General features: G+C 40.5%; 1 protein-coding gene across 1 annotated transcript; it reads left to right on the top strand.

Moving 5' to 3' along the window:
* Positions 1-932: 932 nt before the first annotated feature.
* On the top strand, positions 933-14,684 carry LOC136626564 (steroidogenic acute regulatory protein, mitochondrial-like). The gene is made up of 7 exons (XM_066601615.1): positions 933-996; positions 7,938-8,057; positions 10,305-10,444; positions 10,526-10,684; positions 11,297-11,481; positions 11,590-11,683; positions 14,580-14,684. The coding sequence occupies exons 1-7, from the start codon at positions 933-935 to the stop codon at positions 14,682-14,684; spliced, it is 867 nt and encodes a 288-aa protein (XP_066457712.1).
* The last annotated feature ends 497 nt before the right edge of the window (positions 14,685-15,181 follow it).

Below are 15,181 nucleotides of genomic sequence, written 5' to 3'. Positions count from 1 at the left end.
TCTCACAATGCAAAACACACATATGATTTTCTTGCCTGTGTGAATGCACCCCAATGTGTATATATCATCCATATTGATCTTGAACTCTGTTGTATTATGGTCTTAAAAGTGTTCCTTGCAAGTGCACAAATGTAAAACATACATCTCATCAGAATATATTCATATCTTCAGGCTTCATTGACTATTGGGTGAATACAGCGTTTCACACCCAACCTGTTGCCTATTAAGGGCCCATTCACTCTGGTTTATTTTTTGGACCGTGTGCTGTCTGTTCATTCTATGGACAACATGTGGCCCCATAATAGCCTATGAAATAATACACATGCCTGAATTTGTACATGGACCAATGAAAAAGTTGTATGTTCTATAGTCATCTGTTTGCATGTATGGGATTAGGGCATGCAATGTGCAAGGTCTATGGAGATCTTCTAGCACATGGAGGTGCGTGTGCTATCCAATGCCGGTTTCTCCGACGAAATGGACCGCCATGTAAATCCTGAGTTATTAACTGCACATAGAAATATGACATTCTACAGATCTGTACCATAGCTCTACACTTGAAGCTGAAAGAATGCTCTCTACATATGGTATGTCAGTATTGAAGAAAAGACATACATTTCTCTCATTCAAGGCCTTGAGGAGGAAGATCTTGCAAATCTTAAGACAGATCGCACTTCATATGCAGATGTGTACAGTAAAGATGAAAGATATTTGCCTTGTGAACTTGTGACTGATTACATTTTCGTCTTTCTGCCTCTCCCCTCCCTTTGGGTTTTCTTTGTCCTTGGACTGCATCCACTCGCCTTTTCTATCTAGAAGCTTGCTGCCTATCATCAGGTGTTGTCCTTCAGGATAACTATAAAGATAGGAGGCTGAAGTATGCACAGCCTCTCCAGCCAGGGAGGCCAGACTGCACGTCCGTACATCTCACCATGCTTCCTGCAACTCTCAAACTGTGCTGTGGCATTTCCCACCAACATCTCCGGAAACTCACCGGTACAGTATATCACTTTTATCAGAAACACAATATTTAGTAAGCTGTTTTCAAATGGTTTTTATATATTTTGAATTGGATTAATAATGGTAATGTAAATATTATGTCTACTTCTAAACTTTTTATTACATTAGTAACAGACTAGCGAGTGCCATATCCAGATTTACAAACAATCTTTTGTGCTTTAATGCAACATTGTATCTAAACCCAAAACAAGATGTATTACTGGGATTTAAAGAAAGGCGTCCGTGGCAGTATAAACTGATGCAATAAAAGTTTCAGATTCTATTCCTCCATACGGATAGCTGCTATGTTTCGACCTATGACTAGATCTTTCTCAAGTATAGTGCACTATCAGTATACATAGTGTATGTATATATATATATATATATATATATATATATATATATATAAAACTATCAGTATACATAATATATATATATATATATATATATATATATATATACACATATATAGGTATACACATATGTATATATTATGTTTACTGATAGTTTTATATATATACTATGTATACTGATAGTGCACTATACTTGAGAAAGACCTAGTCATAGGGTGAAACATAGCAGCTATCCGTATGAAGGAATAGAATCTGAAACTTTTATTGCATCTGTTTATACTGCCACGGACTCTTTTCTTCATTGCCGTTTTGTTGGAGCAGTGGTCCAGGCTTCTATTACCGTGGCTTTGCATCTTCTAGCGGTCCTGCCCTAGTCGGCGTTGGAGTGAGTGCTGCTTGTATACCCCATTGTTTTGTATTACTGGGATTCAGTTAGCAAATCCTTACAGTTTATCTTGGTCCATCAGACTATTATATCACAAGGACTATATGATAACTTTTTATTATATCTAAACCACTCTAACTATATAAAAAAAACTATATATGTGTACTATATATTGCTATAAAGGTTACCTACATGTAAACTCTTGTTGTCTTCATATACAAAGAATGAGGACTGAAATGTTTGATTTCAGCCATAATGCACACAAATGTCTTGATTGGGTGCGGTTCCAATATTATACGACATAAGTGATGTCAGATGCTTTATGAAAAGATGAGCATTGGGTTTTAATAGGAATCTGAATAGCATTTTTATTTATTATTTATAATATAAATATATTATATTCTACTCAAATATCATATAAACTATGACTATTATAGGATAGATGTGTATTACAGATCATACATTAGATTGCATGCTCTTGTGGTACCCTCACAAATCACTTTAAGGCCAGTTTCACACAAGCATATTGTGGGTGCATTTGTGTTTGAGTGTGAATTACAGTCTTTAAGGAATGGAGTGTATGTTGGCTAATATAATATTACATGGGGGGGGGGGGGGGTGGAGGAATGATAGACGTGTAACTGAAAAGGCTACTTTTATTTGGCTTGTACTGAACCAGGTAGCCTGATCCTGATCCTGGGTTGTTTTGTGCTCTTAGTAAAGTATATCGCTAGATAGATATTAGGGCTTATTCACATAAGCGCATATACGCCACGTTTTTATGCCTGGCCGTATATACGCTACCCATGTGACGCATTGGTTCCCAATGCATTCATTCACATGGGCAATTATACGGCACTTATATACGTCAGCACCGTGAAAAATGGAACATAAGTGGCCAAAATACGTCCGGCATATATACGGTGGCCAAAAAGATAGTTCAATATGTGAATGGGAGAGAAAACGCCGTCCGTGAGCGCAGAAAACTGCTCAGGCACTTATACGGAGTGGGCATGAAAATGTAAAAATGCCGTCGCCGTTTTTGCGCTCATATGAAAGCCCTTAGATAGATATTAGATGGACGAATTAGATAGTATACAGTGGTATTTAACTTCTTTCCTATATTTGTATCTTGCATGGAGAAGGTATTGCAGACATTACAGTAGTTTGTCCACAATTATATCGGTATCTTACAGTTTCCATGTTTGTATTATTTTTTTGCAACCAGAAAGTTCGTTCTTTTAATTGCTGTTACTATTTAGGCAAAAGGGAAATCTGAAGTCTTTGAAATTCTTTTATCTTCTTATTTTTAATTAGCTACTACCACAAAAGAGACCAATTATATCCAAATTGTGTATTATATCTGTACTGATTGTTGCACAAAACAGCCTAACTAGAATAAATTAAACTATAATTGCTGATTCCCCACAAGCTCCCTGAATAATGCAAAGAGATCAAGTTCTCAGTGAACCAGAGCACAATAAGTTATTGTATTAGTAGGCGCACTGTCCAATATACATCATCCAATACTTCTGTATCTCTGCAGTATATACCCCGTAGTTGTAGTGATACAACGGGATGCATAGCCTTTTGGCTTCATTTATCAAAACGATGCCATATAAGCCTGACATTGCTGCCCGGAGCAAACAAAAACAGAACATTTCCCCAAGCTAAGTTGTGATGGGTTGCCATGGAGAACAAGGCCAGTTTCTGTCTTAGACATTTTGATTAATCAAGGCATTCAGGATCCGCACAAGGTCTAAAATAGCAAATACTGAACTCTTCCCTGCTGGCATCAAAACTACATTAGTCCTCCTGTTATCAGTTCAGTGAGTTGGGGCCTAAACAGATGAATGTATTTGCACACGATTTTACCTGCACGAGACTCACGCCTACTAAACATGATGAAGTGAACTCTTTGATTTAATTGGTTTATTCTCATGAGCGTGTTTCTCGCACGCAAATCCTGCGCACAAGAAATCACAGGACTTGCCCTATCTTTCTGTGTGTTATGCAGAAAGCTGCCATAGAAGTCTATGTCAGGCTAAAAAAGTCAAGCGGATAGGTGTGACCCTTGCTCTTACACAAATATGCTCCGTTGCGGTGAGCGCATTTGCACATATGTTCATCTATTAAAGCCCTAAGAATGCTTTGTCTATGACAAGACCACATCTAACCCGGCCTCAGGGCTTATTCACATCAGTATTTTGTAAGCCAAAGCAAGAGTGGATCCGAAATCCGGAAGAAACGCAAATCTTTCCATTCTACTTCCTCTCTGTACGTTCCACTTCTGGTTTTGGCTCACAAATACTGATGAAATATACAAATGTGTGAATAAGCTCTCAGTCAGAGGTCCAGAATGAACCCTTAGGGCTTATTCCCATGAATGCATTTTTGTAGCATATTGCAAAAGCAACATTTGCATGCACTATATGCAGTGAATAGAAACCATTGATTATAATGGGTTCAGAAGGGTGAAAGCGCATTTACATTTGCATTTGCACTGCATATTTGCACAATTAGCGTTGTGTTTTTGTTCGCTGTGTTTTTTGCGCATGCATGTTGTGTGCAGTTGTGAGCGCAAGAAAACACATGTGCATGCTCCCATTGTTGTCAATGGGAAATTAAGTTAAATTAGTTTAATATGTGCTATTTTCATGCGCAATACGCACAAAAATACATGCTGCATATTCTTTGGTGCAAACGAAATACGTGCACAAAATATGCACATATGAATGAACCCATTGAAATCAATGTATTCTATTCACTGTGTATTGTGCCACTCAATACACTGCGCAAATGTCTTTCTGTGAATAACATAATTTAGGAGATTCAACTTGCACTCCTAAGGGTGGCCACACATGGGCGTAAGCGCATATACGCTCGCAAGAGCGTGACGTCTATGCATCATGCAGGGTGCACAATTGTGGGCTATAGTGCCTGTATTGGCGCTTATTGCTGTACTTTTTTGTGCTGCCGGGACAGTTCACAGCGCCATGTTTGAATAGGCGAGTCAACTGACCTAGTAGTCCCAATTGTTATTGTTTAACCCCACAAAATAGTGCAGTTCAGTGCATGTTCTCGGGCAGATGAGGGCCTTCGGGCGAAATTGCGCACGAAAATAGAGCATGTCACATTTTTTTCCCTGTGCTTGAAATGCATGCGAAAAAAAACACATGTATGAAAGAGCCCATTGAAATCAATGTGTTCTATGGCTGCAGATGTGCCCGTGTGCGGGAGCATTAATAGATTTAGCAGATTTTCAGTAACAAAGGGCAAGAGGAATCTGGAGTTCTCTACAGAGTTCGGGCTTAAACAGATGACCGTGTTTTCATCACATTTTGCTGGCGTGAAAATCACGTCTGCAAAATGTGATTAAGCAAAGCCAGTGATTGCAATGGTTTCATTTTCACGGCCGTGTTTGTCATGTGATGATATTCATATGAGCGAGAAAAGATATGAACGGCACTACATTATCGTGCGAGAAACCCCCTCGTCAAAATTAAACCATTGGAATCAATTATTTCGTTCTGTCATATTTCACGGCCAAAAAACATGCCAAAATCACGGTCATCTGTTTAAATGCATTTTCATGGTTTTGTGTATATATATGAATATATGCAGTCACATGGGTGTAAGTGCTGTTATGCACCCACTTGCACCACGTATTTGTGCAATGGGCATTACATATTTATATAACCATTTGTGTGTTTAACTGTACCTTTTATGCACTCAAATCATGCACATTTGCGCATGCCAAGAAAACTCCACAACTGTGCTTCCATTCATTGAAATGGACAATAAAGTTAATAGCAATACGTCCTAGTTTTGAGTGCAAATGTGCAGGAAAATAGAGCCTGCTGTGTATTTTTTCGCGTGAATGAAAAGTATGCACAAAATACGCTTATATGAAGTAACCTATTGGGATCAATGGGTTCTATTCACTGTGTATTGCATGCACAAAACGCTGTGCAAATATGCTCAAATATGTGACACAGGAGCAGCATCCGAGGAGCAGGCCAAGGAGACAGGGCGGTTGATAGATAACCCTGTCACAGGGCTCTACCGTCTCCTCACTAAGGGTAGCTCAGGACCTGAACTCGTTACTGCCAGGGGAGACCACAGGGACAGTAACCATTGTTACCTCTAGTCCAATTTGTCTCTCGTGGCACCAACGTTCTGTCCTCTGCAGTGGACTCCCCTGATGTAAACTCTGGGGAAATAAAGTAGTCAACGCACAAAATGTACTTTTCTGACAGGAGCTGGAACGTTTGGTTCTGCTTGTTTACTTAACAAGTATCAAAAGCAATAGTCCAACATTTCTTACAGTAGTGATGCAGGGAGGATTCACGGGGTATTTGAATCTCTACTGTTCCAGTTATCTGTAGGCATTTACTCTCCCGGTAACTCTTTCTCTCTCCTGCCAGTCACTCACACTTCTCTTGCTTACCAGCGGTTCCTCTCTCTCCGGACTCATGCGCTTTCCTCGCATTTCTCATAGTCCAGGTACAGTCGCTCCTTTCTTTTCCAAATGCACCCGCTGTTGGCGCGTTTGGAAAAAAAATGGAGGCTAAAGCTAGGCCCGGTCGGGAACAACGGACCACCTCTCAAACTCTTCCATGCTCCACTCCTCTGGGTTCTCACACTCAGGCCGGCTGACTCCTATACCTCCTCTCTCTCTCTCTGGCCCGGACCAGAGCAGACAGAACAGGACCATCCAAACAGTCAACCAGATTGGGAACCTCAACTCCCTCACACATCACGTGACCATCCTTTTTTACCACACTAGACAAAATGGTACATTTTCCAGACATGACCCAGACATTAACTCATTCATGCCTGCAACCATCCAATACACATATACCTGATGCATTCCACAAGCAAGACACTGACAAGAGATATACAGAGAAAATTCTGGAGGGGACCCCATTAACTCTGCGCCACTACACAGGCCTATATGGTTGTACAATGAAAATTTGGCAGTGTAATGGTACATGGTGTATCAGGGCTTAAACAGATGGGTGTGTTTTTCTCCCATTTTATGGCTGTGATAGTAGCAGGAACATAGGTCCTGCCCTATCTTTCCCGATAGTGAAAACAAAACCACTTAAATCAATTAAAATCAGTTTAGTTTTGTCCCATTATGTAGCCATGATTAAGCCCTCACATGAACCACATGTTGTTCAGTTTTTCGCATGCAGAATCTGAACAAATGAACAATTCTCCTTCGGTTGCTGCATGCGTTTACACAAGAAGATTATTGTTCAGAATCCTGTTTGAATCTGAATGATAATCTGTCTGTGTAAGAGGGCCTAATTGTCTTTTTAGATTATTATTTAAATGAGCAAAGAAGTGAGTGACGTCATCGTTAGCAGCCTGTTTATATAGCAGATACATCCTTGGCTCGTTCACACAGGAATCATTCAGTCATTTGCATTTGCTGTATTACTGAATGAGAAGAACTGAACGATCCGTATTTAAACCAAGCAATACGTGAATGAGCCAATAAGGACTTCTGTGCTGCATAAAATGAATTAACAGTCATCATTAGCTTTCGCTCATTTAAACGATTTTTTGAATGATAATCGTTCCGTCTAAAAGCCATTTAAGTTTTACCTCCTTTTAACTATATAAATGAACTTAATTTGCTCTCTGTTTATACTCCACTACAATATATCCGAATCTTTCAGCTCATTCAAATAGCCGAATCTCACCAAGCACTTTGTGTCCCTCAGATGGTTAGTTCCAGCCCGCAGAGCAGTTTTTTCCTTTTGTCTCATCACCTTGGAACATTTTGGATGATAGTTTGTATATTTTTCTCTCCAGCTTGCATTCACATAAATCACTATAAAAGTGACACTGCGGAATACATCAAGCATGCTTGGAGCCGCGACGTTTGTCAGCACCATGGAGAGGAGTTGGAACATCTTTCTATGCAGTTGACACTTTTGTATGATGATCCTGTAGAATATCCCATCTGGAGATCATTATATACCTGTAAGGTGGCCTAACGAGCTACTACTTCACTAAGTAATCCTCATTCTTAAAAGGAGGCTGTAGGGTTATTTTAATAGGTTTCTACTCTAGTGTTATTTTATTGTTATTAATACATTAACTACTTTGTTTTGTTCTTCTGCATTGTAAGAGATATGTATGCTTAGTCAGAGTTTAGAATTACAATATCTTGTCTGTGTTTGTAGGTCTACAGCGACCCGCTGTTGGGGCATTTGGAAAAGAAATGTCAACATTTATTTTGAAGTCATTGAGCGGCCTCCCGAATATCCCACCGTCTCTGGAGAAAATGATCTGCACAAAATTAGGTAAATTAATCCATGAAGCATTAATAGGATATAATATGATGTCCAAGCGATATCTGGTGACACTACAAATATATGATCTTTTATATTCTATTATATATAGGGCATGCAAACTGTAATCTTGTCATATAGGACTATTAGGCCGCCCTCACTTGGACCAGAAACACTGCGGAATTGACACTAGCAGAATCGCTGTTGAAATTCTGCAGCATTTCGGCTGGGTCCACACGGGGGCTGAACCCACAGCCTCCCTCCTGAACGCACAATTTTATACGGATTTTATCAAGTATTTCTGTGCGAAATTCATTGAGAAGAGGTGAATTCCTTAGCAGAAACGGCAATAACATTGACATGCTGCGGAGTTACATGCCGCAACACATCTCAATTTCTGCACAGGTTTTGTGCGGGTTATTTCTGCTGCTTGTCGGCGAGATTTTCAAAGTCTCATCCACTTTACTGCTACTTTAAATGATGCAGAATCTCCTTGTGGAGGGTCCACATGCAAATTTCACAGCAAATCCACCCCATCTGGTACCCCCTTACAGTACAAGCCATGGACCCCAATGCTATCCCATTGCTGTCAATGGGGCTGGCGCTGCCGCCGCCCCAATGAAAGCAATGGGATGAAGGCAGTCCTTGCAGCGATGATTTTCTGGGGGGGGGGGGGGGGGGAGGAGGGGCTTGAAATATAAGCCATACCCCGAAAATCATCCCTTAACTCACCTAGAAGCGCTTCCTGGCTCTTCTTCCCGTCCCCGGCAGTCTTCTTCTGTATTCTGGTCCGGGGATTGGAAAGCGCTGCCTCTAATTGGCTGCAGCTAGGGATGATTTTCGGGGTAGGGCTTATATTTCAAGCTTATATCACTGCCAGGGTTTCCTTCATCACATTGCTGTCAATGGGGTGGCAGCAGCGCCGGCCCTATTGAAAGCAATAGGGGAAGATCCCGCTCCTCTGTCACAGCTGTGACAGCTGTGGCAGGGAATTCTTTCGGCCCCGCTACAGTCCCATCATCAATGAACACAGTGACGGTGCTGTCACCGTGTTCAGTAATGAGGGGACCTTCGTGAAGCACCTGCACTTCTCCAAGCGCAGCTGCTCTAGTGAACAGGCAAAGTTTCATGTGCTGCGCATATGAATCTTTGCCTGTTCATGTGTTTTCTGCACATGCGAGCAGGTTTTTTTTGCCCACATAGGCGCTCAAAAAAACTCACTTGTCTGACCGAGCCCTAAATAATATGTTAAATTTATTCTACAGTCTGGTACAATTATTTCAATACCAAATATATATATATATTTATTTTTTTATTTTACTTTTTCATACTTAAAAAAAAATGTATTCAAAGACCCTTAACATTTTACTTTTTTTGTCAATGATGCTGTGCAATGGCTCAGTCAGACGAGCGTTTTTTTCAGATCAGGTGGCTTTCATTGACTTCAATGGAAGCCATCCACATGGAATCTGCACTAAAATGGAGCATGTTGTGATTGGTCTTCTGCATGCGGAATTCGGGAAACAAATCCGTATTTGTTAATTGAAGTGCTGACGCGCATGCTTTCCTATGGGCAGCTTGAACTGCGGATCTGCCACTCAGGTGCTCCACGTGGATTCCACAAATCAAATCCGCCCATGTACATGAGGCCTAGAAGGGGAAACTTTTTTAACTTTTTATTTTTGTCCCACTAGGAGACTTGAATATTACCATATTTTATCATTATTCTAATACACTACTATACTTCAGTATAGCAGTGTATTATAAAGTCTAAGACACTCAACCAGAGGCTGAGCCTCATAGGCCACTGCAGCCAGCAAGCCTCCAAGTGCCAAAGCAACCCAGCAGGGCTCCGTGATCACATTGCAGGGGTATCCGATGGCTGGGAAAGCATTTTACATGCTGTGGCCGCACTGACTGCGCCATCTTAAGGGTTATCAGCGGGGATCTGTGGTTTCTTTGGTCCCCAGTGTTAGAACAGGTGCCAGGCTTTTATCCAACCGCCGAGCACCCGCTCTCCCTGCACAGGAGACATGCATCAGGCTTCTGATGCACCGCCAACAACGTTTGGGCGGTCATTAAAAAGTTAAAGAAAACCTGTCAACAGAAAGGTTTCCCTTATATTAGGGCTCCTTAAAAATGACACATTTGCTGAACTTTGTAATTGTCCCGAACAACCACTTTAAGTGCCACTAATTTTCATGGGAAAAACAAGTTTGTACATTTGCTAAAAAGAAACTCAAATACTGCATTTCACAGGAACTAATACCGTACCCAACGTCCGAGAAACGGCAAAGCTTTCCAGTGAAGAGTTGTTTTACTTTACTCAAGCTGAGGACACACTTCACAAAGCAATGTGTATGCTCCAACAAGACGGCTGGCAAGAGGAATCACAGGAGGTAGGGAGATAAGCAATTGAACTTACAGGCACACACACGACTAAAATCCTATTTTCAATTCATATTAATGATTTTTTGCAGGAGAATGGTGACTGTATTCGTAGCAAAACATTCCCAAGATTAGGAAAGGTATGTCGAGCTGAGGCAGTTATAGACTCACCACCAGAACACATCTGCAGGCAACTTTTTGAAGAATATGAACAGATGGATCAGTGGAACCCAAACATCAATAAAGCGCAGGTAATGCAAGTAATACTTATTGCTTAACCTGTACTGAAACCAATAGTAAAAAAAAAATTGGAATTGCATGGATAGAAATTTCCAAACATGTCAAATACTACCTGTATAACAACATGCAAGCACCTCCGAGACTCACTATACAAACAGTTAAAAGGTGCTGTAATGCAAGCAAAAATCTGATGTGGCTTGTAGCCCTGTACTGTAGATTGCAGTAAAATGTATTGGTATTAATCCAAAATTAATTTCAAAAATGGAATTTCCTTACTTTGAACATTTGTGTTCACATTTAAACATCCCTATTAATTTAAATTGACAGCCGATTTCCATATTGAAGTTTGAGCAAAACTGTTACTAGCCCATTTAAGGTCGTATTTTAAATTAATCATTGTCCTTCCAACACATTGGCTAAATTTATTTAATCTGTCTGCAGAGGCACTCCCCTTTATAATATCAATCTGCCCTAAGAAAAAGCCTAAGAAGTTGTTTGGGGGCATTTAAAAATGTTGGTGAGAAATTTTTCACCTGCCCTATACATAGAACATATATATTTTTGAAATTTCTGTGTATGGTGTCATCCCAACAGCAATGTCATCAAATATTCATATTTTCCAGATTCTACAAAGAATTGGAAGAAATACTGTATTGACAAGAGAAACCACAGCACCGATTCCCATATCTATGGTCAGCCAGAGAGACTTTGTCAGTGTTCGACATTGCTACCGAAAAGGATCATCACTGTATCTTATTGGAACTGCCACAGATTCTAAATTAGGGCCTCCTCAGGAAGGAGTAGTAAGGTAGGCTGATTTCTTAAATCCCATTAAAATACCTTTTTAACCACCTTACTGACAAGAATTTATGATTCAACTGTTGCTACATATACTAATGTTTTTTTGTTTTTGTAGGGCAGAAGTTGGTCTTACCTGCATAGTTCTCCAGCCCATTGATGGCGACAGTGGAAAAACAAAATTTACATGGCTTCTAAACTTTAACCTTAAGGTTAGTTAATATTGATATACTTCACAACTTTTGAAAACTGAAAAGAGGGACAAGTCCTGTATTTGTCACAGCAATTTTTTTTACATTGGGCCATGCCCCTTGTACATTAATTATGTCATACCTTTGTGTCCCCTAACAGTAATAGTGCCCTTTAGTGTTTCTCTCATAGTAATAGTGCCCCTCTGTGACCCCTGCACACTAATAGTACTCCTCAGTGTCCCTCTCACAGTAATAGAGCCTCTGCATGACTCTGATCAGAAAAAAAATGCCCACACACGCTCCTACTTAGTAATAATGCCCCTGCATGGCCACCTCAGTAATAATGCTCCCACTCAATAATGACCCCTTTTACAGTGGGTCAGCAAGGTCTTCAGACCCTTTCACTTTTTTACATTTTGTTATTCTGTGGCCTAGTGCAAATTGAAAAAAATCTAGTTTTTTCCCATCATTCTGCACTCAATTTAACTTCAAAAACATTTTGTTTTTACTTTGTCATTATGGGATATTGAGTGTAGAATGATAAGAATTTGACTTTTTTTTTAATTTGCACAAAACCACGACATAACAAAATGTAATAAAAGTGTAAAGATCTGAAGACTTTGCGGGTCCATTTAATAGAGTGAAATAAAAAATATGGCTTGACAGTATTTACTTCTTTTGCTTCCCCTTCTGCTCTTGTCCACTGCTCATTTCCAGGTAGTAGAATCATGTGATCACTACGGCCAATCCCCAGCTTCAGCATTGATACAGCTGAGGCAATTGATTTTTGTCAGAGTGACCATGTACTGGATGGTGGTGCCCGGAAGTGAGCGGGGACCAGAGCAGTAGGGAAAGTAAAAGTTGGGAACATATGCCTTCGCTGTGGGACATGTCTCCTGCCTCCCAGAACAGCGGGACATCTCCCAAAATTTGGTACTGACCTGCCTTAAATTTGGATGGTTGGGGGACATGGATATATTTATGTGTACCTATATTTGCAAAACAACTGTAACTAACTGGTATTTGCAAATAAGGAAGATGGAACAATACTTCTGCAGCGCCACCTACTGGATGGCAGCATTCCTGAAAATCAATGTCCGACCCTTTATACAGGTCTAAGCAACAATCAATGGGAATTGAAAACCAAGCCAGAATCCGTACACAGATAACTGTTTTGGGGTGTTTTTCCCTATTCTGGCTTGGCTGTTGAGAGGCCTATGATGTGAGTCGGGAGGGGTAACATCACTCCTTGGGAATAGCACCTAGAAGGTGAGTAAGAAGATTTATAAGGCCATTCATGCTCCTCTGAAAATATATGGCAGCATTTCTGCAAAAAGATTGTTCCATAGACCTGTATAAAGGGTCGGCCTTATAAGTCTCCTCACTCACCTTCTAGATGCTCTCCTTAAGGAGTCAATGTAATAAGGAATAAAGAGATGAATACTGACTTGCAGGAATGCTACCATCCAATAGGTGGTGCTGGAGAGGTATTGTTCCATCTTCCTTATTTGCATATATTTCCCAGAGGAACATTAATGGCCGTATAAGTCTCCTCACTCACCTTCTAGGTGTTCTCCAGTATCTGATACTGAAGCTTTTTTTTAAATTTAGAAAAAAAGTTATAAGAAATATATAAGCAGTGGTGTAACTTGAAGTCTATGGACAACAAAATCTGTAATTGCCTCCACAATTACAAATATAACTGTTGCCGTAAGATCTGTGATGTGTTAATATAAATATATATTGTGTTAGGAAATTACCATCTCATATCTACATTGGGTTATATCTAGAATTGAACGAACGTACTCTGTCGAGCTTGATGCTCATTCCAATATTAGCATACTCTATGGTGCTTGTTACTTGAACGAGCATCAAGCCGTGTTCGAGGGAGAGGGGGAGAGAGAGGGAGAGAGAGAGGGGGAGAGAGAGAGGGAGAGAGGGGGAGAGGGGGAGGGGGAGGGGGGGGAGAGGGGGAGAGGGGGAGGGGGAGGGGGAGGGGGAGAGAGAGAGAGAGAGAGAGAGAGAGAGAGAGAGAGAGAGAGAGAGAGAGAGAGAGAGGAACCAAGAAAAAAAAACCTCGGCACCTAGCGTCTAACATACAAAAATGCTCGAGTCTCCCATTGTAGCCAATGAGGTTCGTTACTCGAGTAGAGTTTGAGAATTTTCGAGAAGCTCGATTCGAATAACGTGGACCCGAGCATATCCTTGCAGTGATTGACACCTCATATGTCTCCATACACTAAATTCTATTTTAACAGAAAAACTGTCATATTCCATGAAATTTGGAGGGAGTCATTTCCTCCTTCTTGCATTGCTTCTACAGGAGAATATCTATTTATATACGTAGCCCAATGGAGCTTGTATGGTAGTTTACTTGCTCTGTAGTAAGTAGCCATACAGGCTCCGTGTCTATGTGCATAAGGGAAGCTAAAAACTCCATAAGGGCTTCTTCAGATGGGTATATGTGCAACTATGCTGGCAACTATGGAGTGTAGTTGCACATGAACTTTTTTTTTTGGGGGGGGGGAGGTGGGGTTGAACCATAGCAATAGGGCGCAAGTTTGAAAAAAAAAAAAGCGAGTAGATAGATACTGCCCTATCTTTCATTGAAATCAATGGTTTTGTTTCGTCCCGTTATGCAGACATGATTTTTACATCAGCATGACGGGACAAAATTACACCTATCTGTTTAAGCCCTAAAGGAATTGCTCCTACTCATCCTGACTAGTATAAACTAGGTTTTTCTCACTCAAGCACTATGGAAACAATTGTTTCAAGATGCATGATACCACAACATATATGTTCTACATCTGAACTTTCAAAAACTGTATTAACTTTATTGTTATTACTCCTTTTTCACCATTTTTAACTAATAGTAAGCAACTACTAAATTTTCACAATTTTTTTCTTTCCATAGGGCTGGATACCGCAGCCTATGGCTGACCAAAAATTGGCACTTTTACAAGTTGATTTTATTCAGCATCTGAGGAAACATCTATCATCAAGAGAAAATATCTGTTAGTCTGTTATAGCAAAACCATTCTAAGAAATGTATAGATAGGTCTTCATTGATACAAGTAAATATACCATTAGGACAGGAATGGACGTCTGTCTGGTCTGGAAGGGGTACATTATCTAGAGGTCATCCCACTGTTGATCACTGGTCATCCCACTGCTGGGACTCCATCAATCACGAAAATAGGGATCAAATGTCCCCTTTTCCTCCTCATTGCACCCCCCACAATGATTAGGAGCAGGAACAGAGCATCGGCTTAGCACACGCATTGCCTCTCTATTTAACTCTATGGGACTCCCAAAGAGAAGACTAGTTGAATGGAGTGGCAGTGTACATAGTCCATTCAAGCTCCAACTCTCTGCATAGGATGCAGTAAGGAGGAATGGGGTAAACGGGGCATGCATTCTCATGATAGGTGGGGTCCCAGCGGTCTGACCTCCAGTGATCATCGCACATTAATCACCTATCTTCCGGATAGGTGATAAATGTTAATTCTGGAAATA

This window comes from Eleutherodactylus coqui, chromosome 4, assembly GCF_035609145.1.
Source record: "Eleutherodactylus coqui strain aEleCoq1 chromosome 4, aEleCoq1.hap1, whole genome shotgun sequence".
NCBI classification, from domain to species: Eukaryota; Metazoa; Chordata; class Amphibia; order Anura; family Eleutherodactylidae; genus Eleutherodactylus; species Eleutherodactylus coqui.
This window is presented reverse-complemented; position numbering and strand designations above follow the sequence as displayed.